Source organism: Vigna radiata, chromosome 5, assembly GCF_000741045.1.
Source record: "Vigna radiata var. radiata cultivar VC1973A chromosome 5, Vradiata_ver6, whole genome shotgun sequence".
Taxonomy (NCBI): domain Eukaryota; kingdom Viridiplantae; phylum Streptophyta; class Magnoliopsida; order Fabales; family Fabaceae; genus Vigna; species Vigna radiata.
In genome coordinates, this window is record NC_028355.1 from 25945167 (window position 1) to 25963773 (window position 18607).

General features: G+C 34.2%; 2 protein-coding genes across 6 annotated transcripts; both read right to left on the bottom strand.

Annotated features, from left to right (window-relative positions):
* Positions 1-291: 291 nt before the first annotated feature.
* Positions 292-8042, bottom strand: LOC106761907 (cellulose synthase A catalytic subunit 3 [UDP-forming]). 5 transcript variants are annotated; one of them, XM_014645518.2, is made up of 15 exons: positions 7526-8042; positions 7012-7245; positions 6684-6879; positions 5681-5901; positions 5418-5529; positions 5103-5280; positions 4542-4808; positions 4087-4432; positions 3871-4008; positions 3411-3536; positions 3116-3328; positions 2693-2957; positions 2272-2474; positions 1679-2029; positions 671-1255 (listed from the first exon to the last, which is right to left on the bottom strand). In XM_014645518.2, the coding sequence occupies exons 2-15, from the start codon at positions 7036-7038 to the stop codon at positions 671-673; spliced, it is 3228 nt and encodes a 1075-aa protein (XP_014501004.1). In that variant the 5' UTR covers positions 7039-7245; positions 7526-8042. The 5 variants fall into 5 exon arrangements, with proteins under 5 accessions (XP_022636936.1, XP_014501004.1, XP_014501002.1 ...); XM_014645516.2 differs by having other exon boundaries at positions 7012-7250; XM_014645517.2 differs by having other exon boundaries at positions 7012-7259.
* Positions 8043-11111: 3069 nt separating this feature from the next.
* Positions 11112-16390, bottom strand: LOC106762819 (BRISC and BRCA1-A complex member 2). The gene is made up of 13 exons (XM_014646893.2): positions 16217-16390; positions 16027-16117; positions 15755-15932; positions 15583-15673; positions 15308-15343; positions 15102-15200; positions 14888-15018; positions 14731-14779; positions 14534-14623; positions 14395-14448; positions 12108-12173; positions 11419-11516; positions 11112-11321 (listed from the first exon to the last, which is right to left on the bottom strand). The coding sequence occupies exons 1-13, from the start codon at positions 16298-16300 to the stop codon at positions 11258-11260; spliced, it is 1131 nt and encodes a 376-aa protein (XP_014502379.1). The 5' UTR covers positions 16301-16390; the 3' UTR covers positions 11112-11257.
* Between the last annotated feature and the right edge of the window lie 2217 nt (positions 16391-18607).

The following is an 18607-nucleotide window of genomic DNA, read 5'->3' on the forward strand; positions in this document are numbered from 1 at the left end:
TATCACAATTATTATATCAAAATTGTTTAAGATTATGCGACTGAAGGACCAGATTATTTCTATTTTAACATATTCTCACAAATATATATTATATTGAGTTTGATTTATATAAAGAAATATTTAATAATTTATATAATGAGAAGAAAAACATTTTAGAAACAAGTATCATGTACACAATTTTAAATAAATAAGTTGTATTCTTAGTTAAGATTTTGTTGGAGCATATTTTTTCATAACTTGTGCTTCTTGTTTACATATTTTGCAATGAAAATAAATCAGAAGAAAAGGTGATTCAGAAAGCAATGATGTGTATACAAGGATATTGTCTTCTGATGAATTGTTTATAAATAAGATGAAAAGCTCCAAAAGAATGGAAGATATGCTGAAAGTATTACAAAAAAATAAACAACCTTGAATGATTTGATTCTACTTTGATTTCTTCTGTATGGTCCACATTAACTGCACATAACTTAACATGATTTCTTGTGTATGGACCATTTAACTGCACATAACTTAAACAAGCAAAGAACAAATATCAAAATCTGTAAACCAAAGAATTGGAAGACAATGACAACATAAGCCTAATCACAACATTCCCACCAGGCTTATGTTGTTGGTTGACATAGGTGTTTGACAAAGATGTTATTCAATCTGTCATGCCTTTGTTTCCCTAGCAGTTGATTCCACACTGCTCAACATCAGGACCAGTGACTTTGGTGGTAAAAGGGTCGATTCGGACCCACAAAAGAGAGAAAATGGATGCAAGAAGAATGGACCAGACCACCACAATGGTTGGTGTTCTGTTCTGGCGTCCCATGAGACCTTTGAGGAAAGGGTAGAGATGGATGATCACCCAGAATGCAAAGAATAGCTTACCAAAGAGGGGACCCCATGATTGGTAGCCACTGTTGATGGCATAGGAGATACCTGCAACAACTCCAACCAGGTTTATGATCAGAAGTGTTGTGGGAGGGATCAGGAGGGTTGTCCATTTGAACATGTACAGTTCTGCAAAGTCTCCATCTTCATCTGATGCCTTTGAGGTAACAGTGAAGTTAGTGTCAATTCCAGCAAGCACTTTCAGCAGACCTTGGAACACGGCAAAAAGATGGGCCGAAACGCCGCCGATAACCCAAAATTGTTCGTTTCTCCACCACTCGTCGATTCCAACACCACTCCACCTCATCTCAAGAATACCGGTCGCAAAGATGGAAAGAAAGAGAGAGATAAACCATATACTTGCAATGTTACTAATCTGCAAAACAAAAGTAAAAGGTGGTGTTGTGTTACATAAGATTACATTTTGAGAAGTTGTGTATGTTTTGCATAAGAGATACCACACCACAATTTACAAAGTGCAGTAGAGTGACAGTTTCAAAGAATTTAGTCACTGTTAACCAAAAGAAATTCTTAGACAAGAAAACATGTGTATGAATCATCTTGAACATGGATCATATCTCATTTGTTTGAGGACCCCAAATTGAAGACTGAGCTTACTATTCCTATATTGAAATTCTCCAAGAAAAGTTTATCTTACTTTTAGCAATATATCCTACCCATAAGTCATAACCAAAATAAGGCAATGAGGAAATTGATCATTGAGAACAGCATCCAAATGAAGGCTACAAGGAGTATGCTATATAGTATATACTGAACTCTTAAGGAAGAAATCACAAACCTGTGGAATAATGAATTTGTTAGTCAGGAGACAGACAGCTGGTAAGGTACAATACATGAGAAGGGGAATGGAAGTGACTGGATAGATTGTGGTGTTCACATATGCGAACCGCTCGAGCCACTTTAGCCTTCCGCTATAACCGTACCAGATGGGACAATGTCGACTAAGAAGAATTTCCACCGAACCTAAAGCCCACCGAAGCACTTGGTTCAGACGATCAGAAAGATTGATAGGAGCTGACCCTTTGAACGCCGGGAGCTTGGGCATGCAGTAGATAGACCTCCAACCACGGGCATGCATCTTGAATCCAGTAAGAATATCTTCTGTGACAGAACCATAGATCCATCCTATCTGTGGAACACAACAGAACAGAGATTATCTTTGGTGAAATTATATCATTGCATCTTGTTTATTCTAATCACTAAAGGATGCTTAAATCAGCGTTTTAACTTTCATATAAATCACTAAAAACACAGCGCTATACTGATTCATACTTTTGTCCCTGAATGCATTATTCTGATAACAGTAAAATGATGTTATGAGACTTGGGAATAAGAAACATAAAAGAGCCTTAAACATAAGGTAACTCATACCTCACTTCCCCATTCTGTTTTGTCTTCATAACCACAACTGATAACATGAATTGCCTCCTTGAGAAGTGTTTCTGGAGTTGCTGACTGAGGAACACCACCATTTTCCATGAGTGTAGAGGCAACAAAGACAGCAGACTGACCAAACCTTTTCTCAAGGCTCATTTGTGACATAAGTAGTGATTTCTCATCGTCAAATCCAGCACCTAAATAAAAAGGTTGTATAAGAAAATGGTTTTTAAGTTAAGTTGAAGTTCTCACAGAATCTTATAGCTAGCTACCACACACTTTACTTTAGAAATGGAATAGAGATAGATATACAAATCTTCATACATCAATATGTGGCAAAACATAGTTTACAAGGCATTCCTACCAATGAAAGCACACAGGCCAAAATTAATAAAATTAAAAAGATCAGGCATACCTTCCACCCCTTCTTCTATATCGTCAAGACTGAAAATAGGCACAGTTGGGTCAGCAGTCTTGCCAGACTTTTTCTTGTCTGATCCTTTCTTGCTAGATTTTGAGCTCTTTTTCCGGTTACCACCGCAGAGTGAAGAAAGCAACCCGGGCTTTTTATGCTTAGGTTTAATAGGGGGCTCATAACCATATAATGCTGTTCTATTGAACACACACCCAGTACCCACATAAACAGGGCCTTGAATGCCATCCAAACCTCTCAAATTTATCTGTTCAGAAAGAGACAGGTTGCAGAGATAAGTATCACAAAGAAGTTAATGGCAATATACGTAAAGTAACAAAGGATCATCCTTGCAAAAAAAAGTTGGATGTCATTATGTTAAATCTTTGATCTAAACCTCAGATAAGTATGGTGCAAGTTACTTACGTCAAAGAAAACAGTATTACGGTTGGCATATCGATCGTTCTTATCAATACCATCAAACCTCTGTGGAAACTGGACATAGCAAACATTTTTCCCAAGGTTCGGATCCATCATAAAGCACATAGCTTCCCTCAACGCTTTACTATTGTTTATGTAATGATCACAATCAAGATTCAATAAGAAAGGTCCATTAGTAAGGACTGCAGACACTCGAACCTGAAATAGTTATATGAACCACCTGTGGTTAGACAAAGACATAGGTGAAGATAAGTAATTTCCAAATTTTCTAGTTACTCACAAGTGCATTCATGGCACCAGCCTTCTTGTGATGTTGGAACCCAGGACGTTTTTCACGAGAAACATAGACCAAACGTGGAAGTTCATTACCCTCGGTGTCAAGCCCTCCACTTTGGCCCAAGAAAACCTGCAGGTAGAGAATGTCAACTTAGTGAATGGCATGCTTATTATAATACCCCTCAGTTCCTGACAAAATCTGACAGGCATGGAATAAGATGTGTCAAATGTTATTCATAAGGTCATTTCATTTACAAGAGGAAATCATTTTCAAACACAAATTCAAAAGAGAAAATAGAAACATTAGATATGTTAATTTCATCCCACTAACATTTACTCTATCTATGAAGATGAAACTTTTGAGATAATTCCAAAGTAATGAATGAAAGATGAAAGGTTGTTGTAAGGACTCTTGACCATAAGAATCCCACCAACCAAAAAAGTTAAATAAACAAGCAAACTACCTGAATCATTCCTGGATGGTCTCTGGTGTTGTTTCCTGGCCATGGTGTACCATCTTGCATCACCCATCCTTCTTCAGGAACCTTTTGTGCCTTTGCAACAAGTCCATTGACACGGATTTTAAATTCTTCATATTCCCTCTGTGAAACAGAAAAAGGAATTGATCTTAAAAACTGCCCGTAAGAAAATGATAGTCCATTTGTAGGTCAATCTCTCACCTTCATTGCTCTTCGATCTTTGACAAACGATGGTTGAACCTTATCTTTCAAATAGTCAATCTTCAGTGCAAAATACCACTCAGGTGCCCTGGGTTCAATGTTATATTTCTTGCAGAAAGGAACCCATTTCCTTGCAAATTCTGATGTCTCAGCCAGTGCTTCAAATGTCAACATAGCAGCACCATCATCAGAGACATAACAGGACACCTTATCCACTGGGTAGTCAACAGCAAGAATAGATAATACAGTGTTAGCAGTCACAAGTGGAGGCTCTTTTAATGGATCGACAGTACTGACAAAAATGTCAACAGCTGCTAGCTGTGATGGTTCCCCTTCTCGATCATATCTGCAACTCACATGGTGCTTGTAGTAAGAGAATATCATAATGAAAAGGCAAAATAAAAAAATGAAAGATTAAAGAAGAGGAAAATTCTGATCATCTAGAGAGGCCTTACCTTAGTGCAAGTCTGTCAAGATATGTTTCACGGTTCACAGGGAGCCATTTGGGGAATTGATCCAATATCCAAGATATGGCAAACCAAATCTCACATATAACTGATATCAACCACAAAGCATATGCATTGGGCACAGGATTTGTTATTCGATAATGAAGAAAAATGCATAGGATAACCAGCCGCAGAGCAATGACCATTCGGTATGGATTGATCCTAGATGATGGAATAGAAACCTTCCTGGAGAGAGGTTGTCGAGCCTCATCATTTCTGCATGATAGAAACAAATTATTTAGTCCTGTCTCACACAGAATCTGAAGACAAGGGACAAGCATTATGGATGAATTTGGTTATTTAAAACGATCATAAAAATTATTACAACAGGGAGTACGATTCACAAAGTATCAATCTTTAACTGCCAAAAAGCATAATAACAGTGATTATGGAATAAATCACCCATGACATTCAGAAAAGCTCCTTTATACCAACAGACAGAGCTAAGAGTAAAGATAAACACAACAGAAATGGAGCAGCATATATTCTCGTAATTAAATAAGTACTTACAACAAGGAATCATCCACAAGCACATCAGTACTAGCATCAATATCTCCAGCTCCTCTTTCAGATGTAGCTTGGCCCGTGCTCATTGGAGCAGCATTCTTATCTTGCTTCATTTTCCAGCCATCAACTCTTTCTTTCCATGCCACATTGCCCAATCCAGGATCCCCAACTCTAATATTAGCTGTACAAATATAATAACCAAACACATAAGATCAGAAAGCTAAGCAAAAACGAAATATATATATATATATATATATATATAACAACGACACTATTTGATATTGTGAATAGCTCAAGGAGGAAGGTGCAAGCAAATACGTGATTGATTAATGTCAGACGAATATTGAAGATTGTGGACGCGCTTCCCACGGCCACCAGGAGATGCCATTGATAGCCTCTCAGGTGAGGCTGCAGATAATTCTCCAGAAACCTGAAATGGAAGAAGACATACCAAAGAAAATTGAATTTCAAACTCCATTCAGAGATACTTTCTAAAAGAGTAATGATGGATAAAGTGGACATTTTTAATGGTTGGGTGTGGAAGTGGAGAAAAATATCACAGAGGAACCTAGTTGAACTACCTCCTGTCCACCGGAAAGCATAGGAATGTGATTGTGCGAAACTTCCTTATCATAATTTGGAGCACCAACCTCCTCTGCTCTACCATATGCCATTTGCCAGCCCAACATGCGCTCCGCAATCTTCTGTTTCTGGTTCTGAGTTTCTGAACTGTAATTGAAGTCACTTGCACCATCATCAGCACCTGCATCCTCTTCCCGGTCTCCAAGAATAGCAGGACTACCTAGAATCATTTAAGTAAGCATGGTAATTACTACTTAGTTTGGAAAGGTAGAGTTCCTTCATATATGGACTGGAAATAGCAGATCAAAACAGAAATCTTTGTATCATGAAATATTACATTGTGTGGAAGAATAATTTCATCTTGGAGGTAAACAATCCAATAGGTGGAAACAAAACAATGTTGTGTTTTGGGGGCACTGGAAAGAAAGCAAATTTCTTGAGCATAAATCTGATTATTTTATGATTTTGTATTGCAGTTTGCACCATGCATATCAGCAAATCTTCAATAAGCTAATCACTAAGATTAACTTAAGGAATTACAGTCACATAATCAAGCCAATAACTTAAGTGGCTGGTGTCTTCTCCTAATTCTAGATTAAGCAGTTGGAATGGGTCATCAGTACAGCTGAATTCTTCTATGAACTGTTTACATACTCAGCAAAATTGGATGAAAAAAGGGTAAGAGCCAAACTATGAATTGTAGGGGCACAGCATTGTATTCTGCAACTACCTATACTATCCTTTGTATAGTCCAAGAGTGAAGGACTTGCTTGATTTTACAGGCTTTGTTTAGTGGCTTCAGTAGTCTAAAGCTTGTCATGGCTATACAAGCTTGAGTAATATAGTTCATTGAGAAAATTCTCTTCAAACAAAAGGCTATATTTTCTCTAAAATAAAAAGCTACTCATAGCATCATATAAACTTCCTCAAGCATATAAAAATCTTCCCTTCACTTTTTTTCTTACAAATATATTGGTAACCAACGATTTTATCCTCACTTACCTTTGTGCCTCTTGTACCTGGTCTTGCACTGAGGGCAAGACTGATTTCCATCCTTTCTTTCATACTCATAGCAAGGCCTGCAAACGGGGAAAGCACAAACATCGCAAGCAATGAACGGATTGCCATCTACATTGTTCCCAATATTATCACCACAGATCTGGCAGACTTGACCACCCAATGCATTCATTGGCTTTGCCTGCTCATTGGAAATGGTACCAAAATGCATCATTGAACATCATCAATTAACAATAATAGCACCCCAAACAACAGCTGCTCACTCCAATTTAAGGAATAATCAGACAGAAAATTCACATAACATTTAACTCACCCCAGCTTCTCCTTCTGACTCCATCATACTCTCGTACTAAGCTCTATCCAGATGATAATAACGGATCAAAAAACAGTTCAAGCTCAACAAGATACACGCATTACTTAAAAAGCCTTGCAACTTCTAATTGCTCAGAAGATCAGTTGAAAGATTCCTCTCTTCCATTCCACTTCCAGTTCCCCTTCAGAAGCAGCTCCCTTCACTTGGTATAGAAATTGAAGCTCGGATCTGTATCTGACCTATGCACACTACCATGAATCAGATCACTTGGTTCAACAAGCACCATCAACAGTTTGCAACATGGAAAAAATGTTTAGATCTCTAAGACTCCAATAATTTGCCGAGATAAAAAAACAGATGAAGTTAAATGATACGAGGGTCAAACTTATGTGTGACTGAGGCAACAATACACTTCAACTCACCAAAGGCAAAAACAGAAATGTCATTTCCCTATGCCGCCAAATCTACTTCAAAAAACAAACCATCATTTTCGAAAATTACATCAGAGACTCACCTCAAAAGAGCAATCTTTGTCTCCAAAGTAGATGGATCACTCAGTTTGTGACAACCCCAGATGAAATTCCAGAGCAATGAAGCCAGAATTTAGATCACAAACCCCCCACTTGAAAACTCACAAAGTGAGAGGAAGATACAGAATCAGGAGCACCCCAATTCAGCAACTCCCATGAAGGTATGAGACAACACTCCACGAGATTCCGAACTGAATAAAAGAGACCCAGATCGAAAATTGACCGACAGAGAGAGAAAGAGAGAGAGAGAGAGAGAGAGAGCAAGATTGAAAAATGCTTCTCTCTCTTTCTCAGTCTATTCTCAAAGTTTTAAGCTTTCTTTTTTCTATTTGCACTGCATGTGCATAGCTGTAAATATATATAAAAATGTTCAAATGGCTTAGGCATGACGAAAGGGACAATGTAACTACGAACTTGACTATTATGCCGACACCGACACCTTCATACACATATGTCTGTGTCTCTCTCTCTCTGTGTCTGAGAGAGAGAAAAATTGAAGCTTCAAACCTAACGGATCTGCATCATACACACTCGATCATTTACTCTTCACCAACCCAATATTTCTTCTCTACATTAATCAAGAATGTGATATAACATGACAAAAATAATTACACAATGCTCCAAAGAAATAACAATTATTGTATATATTATATTAAGAAATGTTGATAAAATTTAATAACTTTTTCATTATTAATAACCAAGTATGAGTTTCCATTCTTAGTAAATTTTACATATAATTTATTGTGAAGTGTAATTATTGAATGTTTTTCTTTTATCAAGAGTTTAAATATATTAACTGAAAATAAATTTCACATCAAAGAGTACTATAATATAACATTGTTCCTCCTTACAGAATAATATAGAATATTAATATTTATTTTAGAGTTTTATAAGGTTGGAGTGGCAAGTAGACAACAGCTGGAGATTGAAACAATGGCAACTCAATAACTAACTCTAAGGTTGTTAGATATTTTAGGAATGCATTGTTGTCAACAATGTTATGGGTTTTTGAGTTTTTTTTTTTTAAATTGTTTTAACAATATTTCTTTTTATAACTTTTTGACAACATATATGTACTAATTAGTATATTTCAAATATTTATTTTTTAATAAATTTAAACATACGAATGAAATAGTTATACGTATTTTTTTATAAAAAAATTTGTTAAAAAGTGTTGTTAAAATATTAGGATTTTTTTTTTCTATGTTGATCATGTTTATTTCTATTTATTACATAACTCTGATTTTCACTTTCACTCCAACTTAATATGAATTATGTTAATTTAAGACCTCCTTTAATTTTAGATAAATTATAAATAATTTTAGAATATTTGAAAAATTATATTCTCACTTGATTATAAATTATCTTATAAACTTTTAAAAATTGTATTCTAAAATTTTTTTAATATAAAGAAAATAAATATTTATAAAGCATAAGTATAAATATGTTATAAAAAATATATATGTATAAATATAAATGAAATAAGAAATGTAAGTGTTATTTTATTAGTCACATAAGAACTGTAAATGTAAGTGTTATTTTACAATGTAAGTGACGTGAGTAAGATGTTATTGCTTATTTTATTCAGAATTTAAGGGAGAAGTCTATTTTAAAACTAGAAAACGGTTTACATGTCGCAATTTAAGAGGAAATAGAAGTAATTTTCCTATATTTTTTAATAGGTTTTTTTATTGTTAGTTAAATTTATTAAAATCATAGTATTTTTCCAGAATGATCAAAATTTAAAATAGAAAGTTTAGAATAAAAGGCTTACTCCATAAAGAAAAATGGTATTGCAAAAATCTATTTGTATAGATTATAAATATGTATTGAATTGATGAAAATATTATAACTTCAAAATTTTCAGGTCACTTAGTATATACATTGAGATAGTTAATAGTGACTATATAATAGTTCTATTACTTTGTTTTACTATATATAATCCTACTTTCAAAATAAATTTAGTGCAATTACTTATCCAAAACTAAAACTTGAACAAATTGATGAAATTGAAACAATTACATGTTACTCATTTAGTTTGTTAATAGTAAATGATAAGTGCTCTAGACATTGATTAAAAAGATTAACAATTATTTTATTTATTAAAAATTAGGATTCTACACACTCCCATTTTTGTTAGACGGCATTTAAAGGAGTAATTTTATTTTCATATCAAACATGATTCTTCTAAACTAAACAAAAGTAAATAGTTAAAAATGTCAATAAAGAAATTTACCACATATAATATTAATACCTTTTCTAATTAATAATTGAAATTTAAAAGTAAATCATACTCATTACAGGTCAGATCTATATATTCAAAAGGACATCGTACTTTGAAAAAGAGAAAATACATGAATATTTGTTGGTTAAAAATCAATAAATTGAGATTAAAATCTACTTTAGAGTTGTTAGAATCTCCAATTATGTAGTTATGGTAAAGAGGCTTAACTCACTTTTTGATAAATCTCCAATAAGCCAACTTTAAACTTATAAGCTAAATAGTTTTGAAAAAAAAAATGATAAAAATTAAGTAATTCTAATGAATATAAAAACTATTGAAGATTGGTTACAATTATAAAAAACGTTTTCTTAATCAATCATATCCTCTGCTTTTTAAAAATAATAAGCTATTCCAAAGTAGGTTATTTTTAACTATTTTTTCTTTTAAAAAAAGAGTTTAAACAAAAAAAAACATCTAAATAAATGTAAATAAATGGAATGTGACTTTTTGTACAAAATAATTACTTCTCTCTAAAAATTAGTATTGATAAAACTAGATAAAATTTGAGAGTCATTTTAGATTGATTTATCAACCTACTCATAAATTTTAAATTATATTAAAAAGCCTCAATAAATTTTAATTTATTAAAAAGCCGATAATTATAAACTTAAACTTAAACCTTACTTTATAGATTTATTAGTTAAATAATATAATATTATAGATGAATAAGTGATGATAATGATATGATATTAAATAGTAATTTATTTTATACTTTTAGATTGTATTTAAAGTTTATCATGATTTTAATAATATTAAAAATTTAATATCATTTTGGATTGTATTTGATTTAAATTTTATAATTTCAATTAAAAAAAATTGTTATTTTTTTTTATTTTTGAAATTGAAGAAAAAAAAATATAGTTAAATAAATTAATGAATCAGTCCATTGTGAAGCAAGTCAAATTCGAATTTTTTGAACCTGTTCATAAATAAACCGGATTTGATTACTTCACAAAATAACCAAATGGCCGACCAATAGTGGACAAAACCAGACAATCCATTTTTAAAGCAATGCTCAAAACACATTCCTATCATTAATTTTAAGAACTTCAGCTAATCTTCTTTAGAACAAAATGAACTTATAATTAGATTTTACAATTATCTCAAAATTCTAAAGAACTAATGTTGAAAGCAGAGGTAGCTTACAAAAAATCTAAGATTTGTTAGAAAAGAATTGAAGATGCTCGTGTTTATGTTTGAATGAAAAAATAAAAAACCTACGTAGTGCAAAAAAAAAAAACCATCTTTTTAAGAGTCCTTACAAAATTAAGACATACAATCATTAATAAAATCATCGGAAAATAAACTAAATATATACCCTTTTTCTTTTCCATGTCGATATTAACATACAAGAAAAATTCCCAAAAACAATGACCAAGAGGATCGAAAAATGACATTTTTGAACGAACATGTTTAGAGATTGGTTATGTTACTACTGAACCTGACCCTCACTGCATTGCCTCTTGAAATTCAAGGCCTCGTCTGCCAGAAACTCACTATAGAAACGATTCGTATTAGTTCATAAATGTGGGAACAGGAAAAAAAGTGTTAACCTAATGAAAAAAGTCAAAGCAAATAATACAAAGCACTCACCAAATACGCTCAGCCATCTGTAATGGTTCCCATCTCGGACTCCATGGATAATCAGAGATAAGCCGTGACTTCAAAGGTGCCATTTGTGAATTAAAATGCTGCAATAACGCAAATAATTAAATTAAATCACTTGTATTGTACATCATGATTACGTCAGAAACATACAAATTTGTTCTACTATCCTGATTTGAAGATCCTCCTAACAAAATAATTTGGGAGTAGATGAATAAAATACAATTATATTCAAAGAACATTTCCATGTTAACTATTTAAAGTACAATACTATACTTTTTTACAGAAAACGAGCATGTTAGTTTCCAGCACATTATCCATACTTTCGAAATAGATTATAGAACTTGTCCTCTATGTCTCCAACAGAAGGTATATGGGTGTTTAAGAAACTATACCATACAATTAGATCGCCAGGTTTCTGTTACATTAAATACGTAACTGAAATAATTCAGTGTTATTTGACATTTTGAAAAAGCACTAGGATTGTTCTCCTGGTGGGGGGTTTGGGTAGGATGCATGAAGACTAGGTTCCATACTCATTGTCACTATACCAAAACAAATTTGACATTTTGCAGCAACTCAAAATGGATGTATAAGTATAAGCAGTTTGTTTAGCTGTCATATTCAATCTTAAATTCTCAAGAAAAAACATGTAGGAAAGTGGAAACAAATAAAACCTGTGAACTTTGAAGCATGACAGCGGGCTGTTGCTTTGGAAATTGAGTTGGAATCATGAAGTGTACCTAGGCAAACCAAAGTATCAGGATTTTGGTCAAGTGCAATACCAATTATAAATGTAAAAAATAAATAAATAAAGAAAAATCATACAAGATATCACCATCAGCCTCAGAAAAATCATACAAGATATCACCATCAACATCGCTATAAGGTGTTGTTGGCTATAAATGCTTCAAGTTGGCCCTAAAAATAACATTCATCCTTTCAGGAGTTTGTATGATCAAGACTAAACTGACAGTTTCTCCAGTGGTTTTGGCTTCAGTAAGATTCCTTTTCTCCATGACCCCTATTTTATAGCTTGATATGAAAAATTATTTCTAGCATGAAGATCTTGATGAAGAAGAACTACCAGTTGGTTTTATTGCTAAGGGGAAGTCGAAGTCATTTATTATGGTATGTGATGTGAGCACGAAAAAAAATGACAGAAAAAGAAAGAACAAATAAGACTTTTGAAGGGACAGGAAGGATGACAAGAAGGAAGCAAGAATCATAACACAACTAGTAAATTTTAGAACAATGTGATGGCCAATTTTTTAGAAGTTTCCATAATGTTCTAGAACTTTCTAGAAAATTCTTGGAAGGTAGAATGAAGTGGAAAGGTACACGAACCCACATAACACATAACCACCTCAGTAATGAAGAAATTATGCAAGTTCCTAAACCTAATCACTTCATTAACGAGGAGGCTGTAACTTCCCCTTCATTTACACATAATTAGGACAAGCAATTGCATTGGTTTGGTTTTTTTTTTTTTTTTTTTCCAATACTTCTTTCCATTTCTTTAAAGGGATCCTTACTATGTATCCATACACTTGAATTTGAATGAGAATTAGAAAGTTTTGGGAAGTGTGATTTTTCACTTCTTTCTTAGAGTGTTCTTATCTTGAGCGCCTAATAACTCAAGTGGCAATCCCCCATGGCTTTGTTGGAGTGTTTTTATCTTGGGTGGGTAATATCCAAAGTGATGGTCCTCCTGCCATTGTTTATCCCTTGGTCGAGAGTGGTGCATAGACTTCTCGAAGTGTTCTTTTCTTGAGTGTGTAATATTTCAAGTAGCAATCATCCTTCCCTTGCTTATCTCAGAGATGAATGGCGCATTGGATTAGATTCATAGTTCAAGATTTTGTAGCTTCCAAGACATGCATTCTTGTTTATAAGATAGAATTTTGTAGATTGATATACTGGTCCACAATCAAGAGAAAACCACATCAAGGGTTTCCATCACATGTCGGCTTTTCAGGTAACTTCATTGATTCGAACAGATACCACAGCCCTAGTTTAGTCGTTTTCACACTGTTGTGTATCAATTTGGGATGGTTTGCAATAATAACCAGTCTGCCTTGTATCACCATTCATCTCAGGAAGGCATTTACCTTGTCATCACAGTAAGCTCCAATGTTTACTAGGTATCAAAGTCCCTCAATCCTAGGATGGGTAGGAGATTCACGGATCCTAAAGTCAAACTACTACACGATCAAGGAGAGTCATTACTGAATCCTTGGAGATACAAGGGGTTGGTTCGGAAGCCAAACTACTTAACAGTTACTTACTCGTCCAAATATTGCCTTTGCATTCAGTGTACTGATTTATTTTTTGAACTGTCCATACCAAAGGCCATGGCAAAGGTCTAATTTATGAAGACAGAGGAGATGCACAAAAATATACTCAGATGCTAACTAGGCAGGCTTACCCGACAATAGGCAGTCCACCTCTGGATACTGTGTTGATTACAGGAAACTTAGTATTTTGGAAAAGTATGAAATAAAATGTTGTTGCAAGATCTAGTGCTGAGGCAGTACTTCTTAACATTTTGGAAATGAGAGGTAATATCATCTTGCTAATTGATGATCATAAATCCACGACTAGCAGGATTTTTTCCAGTTTTCTAGGTAAAAGATGTACCGAGATTGTCATAGCCGTGAAAAGAAAATAGGGAAATGGGTAATTCTAAAACAGGGGCATCAAGTTCACTTAATCTAAAACTCAAGGAATGTGTACACGTTTTAATGAACTTTCTCGTTTGGCCAGCCATGAGACTTCCATCAAATTAAAATGAAAGATACTGACAATGGATTTCTGCCCTAACCTAGTCACATGTTACAGATGTCTTTAAATGACAGAAGTTATCACATGAGTTATGCAATAAACCTCATGTGGAAAACCTTTTTTGATGTTTCAAAAGCTTCTGTCAAATGAATACAACATGTAATGAGTGTCATAAATTACCAGGAATGTGAAAACACCAGATGCACAAAGAAAAGTTGCCTTCCTGCAAAAAACCTAGAAACAGAGCAATCAGAAGTCAGCAATAAATATAAAAAACAAAGCAGCCCTAGCAATTTGAGAGAGTGTGGAGGGCAGATACAGGATCAGCTTCAATTGGCCTTCCAAACGGACTGGCTAAGGCTTCAATGAACTGCCTTCTAACTTCAATTAGTGAAACAGCCTCAAAGACCTAAGTTCAAAACATATTTAAATATTTATATCAGTTTTAACATAAATGGGGATGTTCATTAAGCACTTACAATAAAAACAGACACAGTAAAGATAATGTAAGCTAACCTGTTTCCCAAGATATTCTTCCAGATTTGGAAGATATTCTGCCAAACACCTATGCAAAATAGAACAATTAAAAGCAATAATATTATAAAAAAATATCCCCATCTTGTATAAGCATTGGAACGGGACACGTACAATAATAAAAAATTGAAATGCTTACATCCCATCCACCCAAGAAGGTAGCTTGACATCATCAATGGAAAAAACGGCTTTCAGCTCAGGAGAAGATACCAACTTCAGACGAGGAGCCGAAGGTACTGACGTATATTTTCTTCCAACAGGATATACAACCTACGTTTAATATATCATAAGTTGTTTGTTTGAAAGCAAGTGGAAATTTCAAAAGAATATTTAAAAAGAGAAACAAAAGCAACCTGTAAGTATATCTTCTGGGAATATCTCCAGGGACAGCAAGACACCATATTGTTTATGTTCATGTCCAGTAAGGGCACAGCAAATTTAACCTCCTCTAACTATACTAAAATGTAAAGTCACAGAAGTAAACAATGGCCAAATGCTAAGTTAACTTGGTCATCGATAGATCATAGAAGTATCAGCACAGTTTTTTCTAAAGGAATACCTTCTCAGCATTAGAGCCCATATACATTTCTATTCCCTGTAGAAAAACAATTGCAATCAAGTAAAAGGTCAACTTAACCTATAAAAAAAATATAATCCCTTATTCTTTTATAGATATCCGGTCCAGCTTTTGGGGTAGGGGTGAAGCAAGATTTAACCTAAAAATAGGCTCTAAACATGAAACGAATGAAATTTCACCAGGGAAACTCAAATTTCTGAAAGTTAGCAAACAAAGAAGTTAAAGTTAAAAACAAAAATAAAATAAAATACAATTACCTCTCTGGACAAGATAGTGCTGATTTCGAATTTCAAGCGTTCATCATCAACCTCTTCAACGCGCTTCCTCTGGTACAACACATACTGATCCCTGTTAATTGAGCAAACTATCTTGTCACAACAGAACCACAATCAGCATCACAAAAAGCACGATAAAAGAAAGAAGAAAGACCTCAAGAACTGAATGAGGGTTAAGAGACGCGAGGGGTCTTTGTAGTTCCAATCTGACAAACAGTTGTTACTTGATTCGGGGGAAGGGAGCATGTGAAAGGGGTGAAAACTATCGTCCTCGGGGCCAAAAATAACATCGGGAGCAGCATTGGGAGACTCGGCGTCGAATATAACATCCCCTGAAAGAAAAAAGGAAAGAAAAGAAACCCTAGGCAAAGGTTTGGTTCCATTCCGAATTGAAAGAAAATTGAAAAAGATTGAAGGAAGAAATACATCTGATGAAGTCCAAGCAGTAAGGAATAAGGAGGGAGAAGCGATCGAAGGGGCCGGAGTTGTATTTGTCGGCGGACCACATTTGATCAACCTGAGAAAGAAAAGAAAAAAAAGGAAAATGTGAGAGAAATGGAAAGAGAAAGAGAGAGAGAGAGAGAGAGAGAGAGAGAGAGAAGGAGAAAAAGAGTGCCTTGAGGGTGAGACGGAAGTGGGCGAGGAGGTGGCTGAGCTGAGCGGCGATGAAGGAAGGGACGTTTTCGGGAGCTGCAGCCATGGCTGTGTTCTGCTTCTCCTGTTGCTGCTACTGCTTCTTCTTTTGTTCTGCTGCACTCATTACTCATCAAAAATAGTATTCACACATCGGACATAATCGCGAATTAGATGAAATTAAATTTTGTATTTCTTTTAATATTATACTATATCCAGATTATCTATAATTATGCGCTCATTTGAGTTAATTGGAGATTTTTTTCCCAAATTTAAAAATTAAAAGACATATATCTCCTAATCTAGTCAAGTTTTATTGTGTTAAATAACATTTCCAATGTTAGTCCTACATCATTCAATATCAATTTTTGTTTTTATATTCCTCAATTTTTTGTCAATTCAAGACTCATTTTGTTTGAGTGTTCAATATGGTCTTTAATTTTGTAATTTATGTTTAATTTGGTTGTTTTTACTAACGGCATGACATCTATATCGTTAATGAATAATTATCTACATGAGTAATTAGTGAATTACATGACAATTGTTTACTTGCATGACTACTTAAACACATAGTGATATGGATTTGTAATATTTGAAAGTGGTTTTCATAAATTTAACCAAACATTTTGAGGTTAGTGGGTTCCAAATTAGGGGCTTTTGAAATATGAATGTTTTTATTGTGGTTTGGTGGAGAAATCTCCAAGAAATCAAACATTGGGTGACTTTATCGTTCAAATTGGAAGCATTGATTCGTGTCTAGGTCAGGTTTGTGTTCCTAATTTATGCTTGTTTTTTGTACTAGGGTTTAAGATTTTTATTGCATTATGTTGGCAATTGTTTGTTTTACATTTTGGTTGGGTGATGTTTTGAAGAATTGTGTAAAATGTTTTCGATGTGAGTGTGTAACACATTGGTTTGTAACATTTTATAATTGGTTGTCGGTCTGCTTTCGATTTCGCAGTCCTAAAGTAAATTCACAAGTTATAGAAAAAGCCACAACTCAATTGTGGAACTTCCTGGTTTTCATTTTGTTTCTCTCGAGACAAATTCACAGGTTGTGAAAAACATTCAGAGCTTAGTTGTGAAACTCTCTGGTTTTGACTCTGCATTTTATTCACACATCAGTCATCATGATATGGACTACATTCACACAAATTTAATGGGGACTAATTTGAACAATTTCAAACAAATACAAATTTCGTTCCTTCATTCATTTGTAGACATTACAAAAGACAGTGGTCCAACGTTAACACTACAGAACCTCAACTTCATTTAAATTCCTTGCCCTAAAACACTAAACCAAACAACATTGTGGCCACCTAAAAACATCAACCTAAAGACATAGACAACACATCAATGTAAACACACACACACAACATAGGTATGTTCAGTACGCTAACAACACACACTATTGCTATTAATAATTGCATCCTTTTTCTTCAAAACTTTCACTGAATTCTTCATATCATAAATCTTCTTCCTTTGCCTGGCAATGATAACATCCCTTTCATCAACATTTTCTTTAGAGCACCACTTGAAATAGTGACAATACATCACATTAGAAGACCCACTTTGTTATTAAGCAAAAAAAAACTTCAAACGCAATGTTAATTACCAACACATAACTCCATTTAAGTTAATTAAAAAGGCTTTTATTCAGATAACCTTGTAGTTATGAAAACCCCACAATTGTCTTCCAACATTTTTTGAAGTTCTTGTCATTTTTACTACTGTCATCTCACCACAATTGCAAATAGAGATTACCCCACTCCCTTTTAACCACCACCATGTGAGGAATGACAAGTTCGGTGCCCCCAAGTACTGCAACAAGACGAAGAAGATTGGAAAGCATACATACCTCATCAACCACGAATATTGAAAAGAAGATTGCTTAGTTAGGGAAATTTCCCACCAAATGACGAAAAGAAAACATTCACACTTCAAAAACAAAAGCCCTAGTTTTCCAACCTAGACCTCATAAAGAACCCCAACGTCTAATTAAATTTCAGAAAATCACTTTCAAATATCACAAATCCACATCACTATGTGTTTAAGTGGCTACCTCAACCAATAACTGTCATATAATTCACTAATTGCTCATGTCGACACTTAGTCGTGAACGATTTAGACGCAGTCAGCAAAATGGCCAAATTGAACATAAAATTACGAAATTAGAGACCACATTGAACACTCGAAAAAAAATGAGTCTGATGGGTGTCGCCGCCCAATCAAATTAGATGTGCAATTAAAGTGCAGTATAAACTAGGGAATGACCCCTAGGTCGTCTCTCAAGGACCAATTTTGCGGTTCGAGAATTAGGTCTAACACATAGTGGTGGGGGGGTTGAAAGTGTTTGAGATGATAATTAAACTTA